Genomic DNA, 12,788 nt, shown 5'->3' on the forward strand with positions numbered 1-12,788 from the left:
AAACATTATATATAAATAAACACGTTATAAATAAACATTATATAAATAAAGAAACATAAAAATAGTTTATGATTTTATAAACTATCATAAAATTCTGAAACATTTTAAAAAAGCTTAACCATCTCAATGCAGGGCTTCCTTCAGCTCCTTCCTTTCATAAGGAAGTACCTGGATAAGTTATCATCTTCCATTTAATCAAGGGGCTTGTCTCCACAAAGTCTCACTACTACGCATGCTGGGTCCCTTTAGGTGCCCAGTCATCAATCTAACAGATACCTATTGAGCCATGTGTGAAGCACGGTTCTATGTGCCTGGGATGCAAAGGTGAGCACCATGAAGCTCTGTGCCCCGTAAAGCTTGCAATCTGGCTAGTAAAGTTAGAGAAATACAATATACATAATAAAAAAGTCAATTCCCTGGCATGCTAGAAGCAGATGAGAGCTAAGGAAGGGATGAGAGCAGAATGAGGAGATGGGACCAGGGTAGAAACAGAAGTTAGAGGCCAAGTTCAACATTCTGGGTCCAGATCTTTTCCATCAATTAAATTCCAAATGGATTAAGCGCCGAGTACACTAGTTGTGATCACATATCCATGGGATTTTTCATTGATGGGCTTTCAAAGAAATCCTATGTAAATTCCACTTAGGAAAGAACCCAGCCCAGAACTGAAAATACAGAAGAGTCTGCAGTTTCCAAAAGGGAGTGACTTGAGGGTTCAGGGAAGGTCCCCACCATCCCCTTTGCTCCTGCATCTTGGACGCTCATTACATCATAAGAACACGAAGTCTTTCATTCCATGAAGGGAGGGGGGTGTAAGTGTAGATGAGGGGCTGGCAGGGTATCTTAAAGGTTCTGAGCAATTAGGGATAACGAGTGAAATCTGACATGGAGAACAGGCTTTGATTGTGGGTAGGGATTCCGTGCTGGGTACCTGCCTGGCAGCACAAAAAGGAGATTCCAGCAGCGGGAAAAGGAAGAAATTCAATAAACTTAAACCTTATAATTGTGTCCGAGTCATTTCCAACAAGCTTCCTTCCCAGGTATGCAAAATCTCAGGACAGGGGCCAGTGGGGACCCAGTGACCCTAAATGGGCACCCTCTGGAGCCCCCTCTTTGTGGTACGCAGGAAGACACACCAGTTAAGTGGTGACCAGGTCCTAAAGGATTCCCCTCACCCAAACCTTCACTGAGATCCATTTATCTTAACTCTAACATGAAGAGGTTGGAATGCATCAATACGCCCAACTTTTTTTTTTTTTACAGTGAAATTCATTTTTCAAACAGAATTTTAAACAAAACCCAGCTGAAGCAATGGAGCTGATCTGAACGTGGGGCCAGCAAGAACCCCTTCTGCATCTTCTTCCTCTTCCCCAACAGCCTCCTTAGAAACCTTTCTAAGAAACAGGAGAGTCCCACAAAACAGGATCCTTCTCTCCTCTGGCATCTTATGGTTCTTCTATGTACACGAACTGTCCAAATATGTAGGCTGGAAATTCTAATTTAAGGAGATGATTTAATTTTCAGAAAGATTTAAGGAGAGAATGAAACTGGATGGGTGCAGGAACCATATTCTCTAGCTAAGGTCTAGATTGGATCACCCAGGCATGGCCAAATTGTTCAACTTCTTGAAGTGGGTAAAGCCCAGGTTTCTTCTGTCTGGGGAGGGGGTGGGGTACCAATCCTGCTGGAACATCTTTAGGAACAGAAGTGGGGTGAACCATTCTGTAATTCACCCAGCTAAAGAAGCTTTAAACACACATCAAAAATGACCAGGTAGTACTGCTCACAAACATGAATAGACCAAGAAGAAAGGACACCATGTCACAGACCTTGATTCCAAGTTCGATATTTTCTCCTCCATACACATCCATCCCAGGGTCCAGAAGACCGATTTCACCAAAGAACTTCCTGTTGACCACAAACGAGCAGCCGATCATGGCTGGTGTCCTGCAGGAGAGAGAGAGAGAAGCGATAGTCACATGATACATAGAAAATGGAATATTACTCTGCCATGAGAAAACGAAATCCTTTTCTCCAATTTGCCACAACACTTCTGGACCTTGAGGGCATTATGCTGAGTGGAATAAGTCAGACAAATACTGTAGATCTTGCTTATATGTGGAATCTAAAAAAGTCAAACTCATAGAATCTACTCAGAGAGTGGACTGGTGGTTACCAGGGGCTGGAGGCAAGGTGGAGGAATTGGGGGATACTGGCCAAAGGGTCTACACTTGCAGTGAGAAGATAAACAAGTTCCAGGGCTCTCATGCACAGCATTGTAATTATTATTAAGAATATTGTACTATATACTCAAAGTTGCTAAGAGTAGATATTAAGTATTCTCACCATAAAAAAAAAAAGAAATGATAAGTACGTGACCTGTTAGAGAGGTGGACCATAAAGAAGGCCCTGTTAGAGAGCTGCACCATAAAGATGGCTGAGCACCGAAGAATTGATGTTTTTGAATTGTGGTTCTAGAGAAGACTCTTGAGACTCCCTTGGATGGCAAGGAGATCAAGCTAGTTAATCTTAAAGGAAATCATATTCATTGGAATATTCATTGGAAGGACTGACGCTGAAGCTGAAGCTCCAATACTTTGGCCACTTGATGTGAAGAGCCAATTCATTGGAAAAGACCCTGATGCTGGGCAAGACTGAGGGCAAGAGGAGAAGGAGGCAGTAGAGGATGAGATGGTTAGATAGCAGCACTGATTCAATGGACATGAGTTTGAGCAAACTCTGGGAGATAGTAAAGGACAGGGAAGCCTGGCGTGCTGCAGACCACAGGATCACAAAGAGTTGGACGTGACTTAGCAACTGAACAGAGGCATTAGCTAATGCTATGGTGGTTACCTTGTTGCAGTATAGAGATCAAAACAACATGTTATATACTTTAAACCTGCACTATGTTATCTAATTGTATCTCACCTGAAGAAGGAGAAGGAGGGTGAGGAAGAGTAGGGGGAGGAGGGGGAAAGGAAGAGGGACAGGAAAAGGAGGGTGAGGAGTGGGAAGAGGAAGTAGAAACAGAAGCAGCCTCCTTTAAGGCATTTTACTGGTGCTGTAGGGGATAGAGAAACATCCTGCATTCAAGCAACTAGGTTATTATTATTACTATTATTATGGCTGCCATTTATTGAGTGATTACTGTCTCCAGCATGAGCGCAAAGCACATTTCACACACTGTCTCATTTAAAAACCCCCAGGTTGTGTGAAAGAGGAAAGACCTCTCCTGCTGAAGCCCGTGGAGAACTAGCGACCCAGCATGAATCACAGAGCAGAGGTCAGGACCATCCGCCTCTCAAAGCCCTTCATTTTAGTCTTTCTGCCTCACTGCACTCCCCAGAAATGGCTTTGTGAAAGAGCCAGCAAAACCCCAGTCTGCCAAAGGCCAGAAATGCTGGTGAGATGCTTTCCTAGACGATAGAGACGTCTCATATGGGAAGCCCCATGAAAGTCCACTGGGGCTGCTAGGAAGCTGTTAGGTGGGATTCTTCTGAACTGAACTATAGATCTCAACAATAGATCTTTATCTGCTCCTTCAGATCTCGAGCTTGAGTTTAATGTCCAGATTTCTGACACCACGGGATACTTCTTGGTACCCATGTGGTGCAGCAGCAGTGGGGTCAATGGAAATACCAGTGTTGAGAGTTTAAGGGACCAAGTTTGATGAATGCAGATGCTGCCATGGAAAACTGAACTTGTGTGAGGTGAATGGAGCCTCTGGCTCCCAGTTAAGTCTCTGCAGAGCATCGCTGTGAAAAGACACGCAATGAGACCAGTGCAGAGACAGTAGGAGCTCAATAATAGTGCTCCTTCGCCCTCCATGTTTTCCCAGCAATCTCACACCAATCATGCCTATGGACACAGGATATCACCCTCTTTCGGGGCACTAGCTACCCCAGAACAGCAACCACTTCACTGTCAAGCATTCCCTGCAGCTCTTGGCCCCTCTCAGAGAAGCACCTGGCCCCTCTCCTGGAAAAGCATATGAAGTCCAGCCCCTGTCTCAGCTAACTGAACCAGGACTGAGCATGGATCCCAAAAGGGTCAACCAAATTATGCTTTTCTGAAACTTGGAATTGAGACAGTGCCAGGAGTTAGAACTAGAGGGTCTCAGCCACCTGTAGGGCTCAGGCTGCCATTTGGGGGCAGTTCTGGTGGTCCCTGTGCACATGGATGGCTGAGCAGAGGGAGGTAGATGTCCCTCAGAGGGGTGAGACCAGGGAGTGCAGGGCAGCCTGGAGTCCTGGGCTGCCCACCTGCTGACTGGCCTGGCTCCGCACTCTGCCCCTGGGTGATGTGAGAGCCCCTTGTGTCTTTGTGATCTGTCCTCCTTGACTTAAATGGGGTGTGTTTCTGTTCTTTGCAGCTGAATAGCAAAGCTATGACAAACCTAGACAGCGTATTAAAAAGCAGAGACATCACATTGCTGACAAACAGCTGTCTAGTCAAAGCTATGATTTTTCTAGTAGTCACGTACAGATGTGAGAGATGGACCATAAAGAAAGCTGACAGTCAAAGAATTGATGCTTTGAGAGCAAGGAGATCAAACCAGTCAATCCTAAAGGAAATAAATTCTGAATATTCATTACAAGGACTGGTGCTGAAGCTGAAGCTCCAATACAGTGGCCGCCTGATAGGAAGAGCCAACTCACTGGATGCTAGGAAAAATTAAGGGCAGGAAGAGAAGGGAGCGACGGAGGATGAGAGGGTTGGATAGCATCACCGACTCAATGGACATGAATTTGAGCAAACTCTGGGAGATGGTGAAGGGCATCTGGGAGATGGTGAAGCCTGGCGCGCTGCAGCCATTGGGTTGCAAAGAGTTGGACAAGAGTTTACAACTGAACAAGAACAACGATCTCCCCTCCTTGCCACTTCTGATTTGGGGGAGGGTGGATGTTTCATCAGACAGCCAGAAGAGGCAAACTGCAGAGAAGATTCCCTCTGGGAGAGTTACAAGCCAGGGTCACTCAGGTAATGGAGAAATGCCAGTGACAGGCACGCCTGGAGGTGGAAAAAGTGGTCCTGAGAGGACGAGAGACTGAGAGAAGGGGGAATGGGAGGGAGCAGCGGGGTCACCCCAGGTTTCTAGAGAGCCACTGCTGAGCACATCGAGAAATTCTGAGAAGTTAGAATACTCTCCAGCCCTGAAGTGCGACATCTGAAAATTCCCAACATGATCACGCATGCGTGGTAAGATCCTTCTCTAAGACACTAGACTTTCTAACCGCCCAAGGACGAGCAGGGCAGTTAGACCCACAGTGCACAGCTGTCAACCAACACTCTTGAACAGGTGGTTCTGGGCACAGCCTCAAGACTGAAAAGAATGTTTCTCTGAGATTGGCCTAGGATCCACCAGCATCACCTGGATGGCTCCTTAGAAAAACGCAGCTTCCCAGGTGCAGCCCAGATCACGGAACCAGACTTACAGAGACGGGACTCAGGAATTTGTGTTTCTTCCAGCAGATCCATCCTGCGGAGCCAGCTCCCTCTTGAAGCATCAGGTCTCCAAGAGCAGAGAAGTTATTCCTCTGATTTTTTATTGTATTCCCAGGAGTGAGCACCTTGCTGACATTACAGCTAGATGCTGGTGGGGAAGGGCTCCGTGATGTCCCAGGGACGAACTGGCTGACCTGAACTTGAAGCCAAGGACAGCAAGGGAGTGTGTAGTCGCTACGGGGAGAGACAGGGGGATAAACGGAGAAGAAGGAATGAAGGAGGGGAAGAGGTGGAGGAGGGAGGGGAGGCAGACGGAGGAGAGGAGGCAGAGAGGCAGGAAGGACTCGGGCCCTAGCCTTTCATTGTCGAGGACACAGGATGTGTCTTCCTCCTGGCATCTCTCACATCGCCCTTTAGGAAACACCTCTGCCATCACGCAGCCTGCTCTTTTCACGTGATGGGCTTTACCTGGATGATATTTTATTTTTTGGTTGCGGTGGCAGAGACGGATTCACTGTATGAGTCCCCTTGGGTCCCCCACCTGCTGCTCACAGCTCTGTTCAGTGTATTCATTCAGAATACAGAAGCTCCAGGATTCCCCACAATGGGAAGGAGGGGTCCCCTAGGGCCTCCTCATTAAAACTTGGCCACAGCAGCCACCCAGCTGGGACAAGGCCCCACCAGGAGGCCACAGCCAAGCAGCTCGCTGTCTGCATCCTGGCAGGCCGTCAAAACCCAAAGATGAAGAAGGGCAGGAGGCTGGTCCCCATGCACTGAAGATGCAGAATGAGCGTGTGACCATTATTGGCGTTGGTGGCATGTGGAAAGGTCCCTTAAAGGCCATGGTCAAAAACCTACCACGGGGGACTTCCCTGATGGTTCAGTGGTTTAAGAACTGCCTTGCCATGCAAGGGACACAGGTTCGATCTCAAGTCGGGGAACTAAGATTCCGCATGCTTGGGGAGAGAGAAACTAAGCCTGCGTGTTGCAACTACTGAAGCCCATGCACCATGATTGAGAGTCCATGCAGGGCAACGAACGATCTTGCATGACAGTGAAGATCCTGCCTGCTGCAGCTAACACCCGACACAGCAAAATAAATAAGTAAATATTAACAACAACAACTTGCCATAGTGTCAAGAGGGTACCCGGGTATCAGTTCACATCCTGGTGTCCTAACTGAGACCAAGCTTGACACGGATGGTGCAGAGGAGGGACTGGAAAGAGCCTGGGAGACCAGCCCCTGGGGGGTGGCCTCCCTGCTATGCCAAGACCCCGGTCCTGCAAACAGAAGGGCTTGGAGGCAACCCTGTGATGCTGGAAGCAGGGCAAGGCTCAAGCAGGTGGCTGATGCTTCACTGGTTGATGCGGAGATGAAATAAATCATTACAAGGCATATCCTCACATCAGCTGGGCCAGTCAGCATTGCTGGCAATCTCAGAGAGGGGTGACTGCTCTGAATTCTGGATTGATGATGGACAGCTGTCATCTTCTCAATGGGAAGCCCCTGCCCGGCCCTACAGGGACCTGCCACACCATCGGCAGGGTGAGCCAGACCCGTCCTTATAACCAGAACCAAGAAGTTGCCGGGGCCCCGCATCACCTCCGGGGTTTTGTCCCCACCTGCCGAGGAGCACAAGCTATGGTCGATGAGCTCCTGGAACGTGAGCCTACAGCCTCGTTCTTCAAACTCCACTGCAATTACCACCATCAGTGCAAACATTTCAATTAGAAATCATTCAAAAAGGATAATCATATTAAGGGATCTGCCAAAGTCTAATAGCTCCATTACGGAGGAGAAGAGCAGAAATTAAAAATAATTGCTTTTATTGTTGCTGTTTCAAAGAATATATGCAACACACCACAACTGTTCCAGCTGACAGAGAGGTAAGAACGGGAGAGACAGGGAGGCAGACCCAGGAATTTCCACCCAGAGATGCAGAGCTTTGTCACCGTCACTGCTTCCTCTCCTTGTCGGTGACAAAGGGCCCATCTGTGTTCTGGACGTGTCCACCCTCAAACCCCTTCACTGGCTCCCCACCCTCTGCTGAGTGAAGTACATGCTCTTCCTTAGCATCTCCGCCCTCCTCCACATCTTTCCTGCCATCGGCCCTATAGAGTCCATGGCCAGTTACATGGGGCAGTTCATTGTTCAGGAAACGCATCCCATTTGATGCCCGGCCATCCTTCTCCAGAAATGTCCCCCACAAGACCACCTCCGTCTGTCCAAATCCTACCCACACCCTTAAAAACACATTTAACTTTTGTGAAAAAAAATTATGTTGCAAAATATGAATACATATGTCTTACAGAAAATACAGCTTGACAAAAATAAGAAAACAAACAAACAAAACTCATCTGTGTTCTCTGGCCATAAGCACTCCACTCTCTCACCCAAGCCCTGCTGTTCTAGTTCATCTCCTCAAGTTCACCAGATTCATCCCGCCTCCCACTCCCCTGGGACCCGCAGTCCACTGGCCCTGCAACCCTGACAACAGACTCCCTCCTCTTGCGTTCTCCCCACCCCCAAGTCCAAAGCCATAGTTGGTTGTTTTAAGAGTGGCCTGGCTTCCCCACTCCCACTTTGCTTTGTTGGCAAAACTGATGCCAATAATCGCATCTCTCTGTTGGCTGACTTCTCCTTAAATTCAGGGCTCTGTGTGTGTCCCACGGGTCCTCAGAGCTGCCCTGCGATCCTGCTCCAGGGCCCGAGTTCCTCCTCCGTCACTCCTAGAAGACTCTGCCCCAGCTTGTTCTCCGTTGGCAAACTTCCAACACCTCTTCCCTTCTTCTCCCTCTCAACCGGCAACCTTGCTTCTTATTTCCTTGAGAAATCAACAAACAAGAGAATGTCCCCAGCTCTCACATCCACAGACTTCGTGGTGTGGTCACCCTTGTTGTAACTGAACTGTTTTTGCTCTTAGCTGAGGCCAAGCCCTCCTTCCATCCTCTCTTGCTACTCTCGCTACTCCCATCCTCACTCCTGCAATTCTTTCTCCCCTAAACACGCCTATATTAAATATCTTTCCTTATTTCCACAAAGGCTTCCCTTGTGGCTCAGCTGGTAAGGAATCTGCCTACAACGCGGGAGACCTGGGTTCGATCCCTGGGTTGGGAAGATCCCCTGGAGAAGGGAACGGCTACCCACTCCAGCGTTCTGGCCTGGAGAATTCCATGGACTCTATAGTCCATGGGGTCGCAAAGAGTCGGACACTGACTGACTTTCACTTTCAATTTTAAAAAATTCCTTATTTATTTCAGGATGTGCTGGATCTTCGTTGCTATGTAGGCTTTCTCTAGTTGTGGCAAGCAGGGGCTATTCTTTGCAGCAGTGCTCAGGCTTTCATTGCCCTGGCTTCTGTTTTGTAGAACATGAGCTCTAGGTGCATGGGCTTGGCTGCTCCACGCAATGTGGGATCCTCCTGGATCAGGGATTGAATCCGTGTCTCCTGTACCGGCAGGCAGATTGCTCACCAGTGGACCACCAGGGAAGTCTGAGCTCAGAGTCCTTATTGTGGTTTCTTCTGGAAGAATGGGTGAGGCAACGCAAGCAGCTGATCTGGCTTACGACTGGCTGGCTAGAGTATCTGCAGGTTAGGGAGCTATCTCCAGCTGTTTGGTTCCCGGCCCTGGGATGATCAGGGTAGAGGCTGTTGTCTCCTGTAGTGAAAGACCAGGTGGAGGCGGTGGCTGGGAATGTGGGCTCCGGACTGGTTAGTTTGCATGGGGAAGGCATGCTCCCCGCGGGTCTTTTGCACTCTCTTAGAACCGGCTAGTCCTGGGAGGCGCGGTCTCTCCCCAGTTAAGTGCCAAAGCATCAAGAGTTTAGAAAATAAGAAAAGGGGCTTCCGTGGTGGTCAAGAACTGAGCCGGTGCTCTGCAGTCTGTGAGCTGCAACTACTGAGCCCAGGCACCTAGAACTGATGCTCCACAACGAGAGAAGCCACGGTAACGAGGAAGCCTTGCGTCGGAACCAGAGAGTAGCCCCTGCTCGCTGCAGCTGAGAAGGCCCAGTGCAACCAAACTACACAAATAAACTGAAAAAGAAAAAAAAAGGCCTCGGCTCACACTGTCTCTTCACTGCTTCTCCTCCTAACTGCCTCAGGTTCTTCCCCAGATGGCACTGCATGGCATGGCAGGCCTCCTTCTCTTGAAAACTGAGAGTGAAAAACTGTCTTTTTAATGGCAATAATCTCCCACTTTGTTGTCCTCACCATCTCTGAATTTTAAAATCCTGGGTACATTTTAGAATAACACCCACAGTTACCATCTTCCCTCTTGGCTGGCTCATTCCAAGCCCTTCACAGTCTACAATCCCCTTCTCTTTTGACCCACTTTCCTTACAGCTGTCTCTCCTTGTTTTCTGCTCCCCTTTACAGCAAAGCCCCCTTTCAGAGCTGTCTACACCTGATGCCTCCAATTTTCTCTCCCGTTCTCTCCTGAGCCACTCAAGCAGGCTCTCATCCTCACCACTCTGATGCAAGTGCATCTGTCAAAGTCAGAGATGACTCATCTGAAATTGAATGGCCAGTTCTCAGTCCTCATCACGTGTGAGCTCCTAGCTGCATCTGACACAGCAGGTCATCCTCTTTCCTTGGAAGCAGGCTCTCCACACCTGGATGTCTTCCTAGATGCCCCTTCCGATCTTCCTCCTTGACTCTTTCTTTTCTCTCTGAGGTTCAGAGGAGGAGGACTCCAGGGCAGAGTCCTTGGTTCTCCCTTGTTCTCCATCTACACTCACTCTTTGATGATAATGTTTGCTTTCTTGGCTTTCAACAGCATTTATATTCTAATAGTTTCCAAATATACACTCCTGTCTGAATCCTTCCTCTGCACTCCAGCCTGGGTACATCCAATTGCCTGCTCAGTGTCTCATTATGTCTAGGAGATCCCTCAGACGTGGCTAGAAAGGAATCGTTAACCTCCCCTCCACTCAAGCCCATCCCACCTATCTTTCCTATTTAGGCAACACTGACTCCATTCTTCCAAGTGCTGGGGTAAAAACCTTGGTGTTGGCCTTGGCGCCAATTGGTCAGAAGTCCTCATGGCTCTACCTTCCAAATAAATCTTGGATCTGATGATCTCCCACCGTCTTCAGTGCCACCATGTCAACTGAGCCACCATCATTCCATTGCCTGGATTACCGCCATGGCTCCTAATTGGCTTCCACTCTGCTCTCATGCAATCAACTCTCAAGGCTCTACAGACACATAAGTCAGCTCAGCCTATGCATTTGCTGGAAACCTTCCAATGATTCCCCATTTCCTTCAGAGTAAAAGCTAGGGTCTCACAACATATTCTCAGGCTCCATCTAGACAGTCTGAGTTTCTCAGCTTCTCCTTGCCCTCTCCACTCCAGTCACACCCCCAGGAATACACTCAGAATAACTAAAAGCAGAGATTCCAACAACCACTATACACGTGTGTTTAGCATTCTGCCAGTAGCCAAAAAGTTGAAACAACCCAAATGTCCACCAATGGATGGATGGATACACAAAATGTTTGTGGTCCACCCATACAATGGATAACAGCTCTGAGACAGGCTATAACATGGATGAACCTTGAAAACATTATGCTAAGTAATAGAAGAAAGAAGGTCACATATGATTTCACTGTATGAAATGTCCAGAACAGGCATATTTATAGAAATAGAAGGCAGATTGGTGGTTGCCAAGGGCAAGGGGGAGGGGATAGCAGGGAGTGACCACTGAAAGGATGCAGGCTTCCCATTTGGGAAGATGAGACTGTTCTGCAAGTACACAGTGGTGATGGTTGCAAAATATTCTGAATGTACTTAATGTCACTGAAGTCTACACTAAAGATGATAAATTGTGTAAGTATTTTACCGCAGTAAAAAAATGTGGAGCTGGTGATAACAACCCTTAAGCTTCCTTTGATTCCCATTATAAATGGGAACATAAATTTTCCTATTGCCATGAGAAAGCAGGAGACTGGAGGGGTGGATCTACCTCCATCCTGACCTTCTATTCACGGAGACAGATTTTCTAGCACTCTGGAAATAAGGTCCCAAGATACTCCCAATTTTAACCCAAACACCGTATTTTTAATCTGGGATCAAGGGCACAGCACCAAGATGCTCACTCGAGGACGGGCAGGGACACAGGTCCTAGGGCGCAGGGAAAGCACATCAATCTAAATGTCCTGCTGGGCAGTCATCCAACCGTCTGTGACTCAGTCTCTTTACCAGTAAATTGGGCATAAGACTTTGCCCTGAAGACCTAAAAGCACCGTGGTAAGAATCTGATGAGATGAAAACAGATGCTCTCCATGCAGCATGATGTACTCAACACATGTGAAGTGTTATCAAAAACTTTAAAGAAAGGACTTCCCTGGTGGTGCAGTGACTAAGACTCCATGCTCCCAATGCAGGGGACCCAGGTTCGATCCCTGGTCAGGGAACTAGATCCCACATGCTGCAATGAAGACAAAAGATCCCGTATGCTGCCAAATAAATAAATATTACAAAAAAAGAACTTAAAGTGAAGCAGAAGGATAAAGGAGGGAGAGAGTGGACAAAGAGGGAGGAACTGGTGAGGGGGTATCCTGGCAAACAGTGTCACTCCAGGAAATATTTTGGGTCTAGAATGAGATGGACAGTGAAGGAAGGCTGAGTTCTAGAAGGAAAGAGAAATAAGAAAGTCTAGTATACCGTGTGGTATAAAGGTGTGAAGTCTGAGGTCAGTGTCAGGGGTGGGTTGTAAGAACACCCCAAGGAAGAGAGGGGAGTAGTCACAGTGGCCCGTCCAGCCTGCCCCACAGATGGCCCAGCCCATCCTGAGGTCACCTCCTCTCGGCCCTGAGGTAAGAGTCTGTGTCTCTGACTGTGTTGTCTGTGAGAGATGCCCCCTCCCCGATGCTCCTGGCACCTCTTCAACTCAACACCTTATCCTCGCTGACCAGAAAGGATCTGAATAGAGGCCAAGTGTGCCTGCTCATCCCTGCAATTTGTTCATCTGGCCAACCAGCACTGCCAGGCAATGGAGGATGCCTTTGTCAGACTAAGTGCTGAGCACTTGTGGAGACAAAAAAAAACAGCAGGAGATTATCCTAATGGGGAAGCAACACAAACACTATTTCCTATTGTTCCTTAGTAAAAACTGTTTCTGGTTGAAGTTATGGAGTTATAGCTCTATATCTTTATGTCTATATCTATAGGCTTCCCTGGTGGCTCAGATGGTAAAGAATCTGCCTGTGATGCAGGAGACCCAGCTCAATTTGTGGGTCAGGAAGATCCCCTAGAGAAGGGAATGGCAACCCACTCCATATATTCTTGCCTGGAGAATCCCATGGGCAGAGCAGCCTACCTATACCTATGTGCTAGTT

At 48.0% G+C, this 12,788-nt stretch overlaps 1 protein-coding gene across 1 annotated transcript in view; it reads right to left on the reverse strand.

Annotated features, from left to right (window-relative positions):
* WBSCR17 (Williams-Beuren syndrome chromosome region 17) overlaps positions 1-12,788 on the reverse strand; it is a 431,575-nt gene that overhangs the window by 84,452 nt on the left and 334,335 nt on the right. Inside the window, exon 7 of the mRNA XM_010854340.1 lies at positions 1,830-1,947. Within this exon, the coding sequence (XP_010852642.1) occupies positions 1,830-1,947 (118 nt within the window). The remainder of the gene's footprint in view (positions 1-1,829; positions 1,948-12,788) is intronic.

This window comes from Bison bison, unplaced genomic scaffold (genome assembly GCF_000754665.1).
Source record: "Bison bison bison isolate TAMUID 2011002044 unplaced genomic scaffold, Bison_UMD1.0 scf7180017864340, whole genome shotgun sequence".
Lineage (NCBI taxonomy): Eukaryota > Metazoa > Chordata > Mammalia > Artiodactyla > Bovidae > Bison > Bison bison.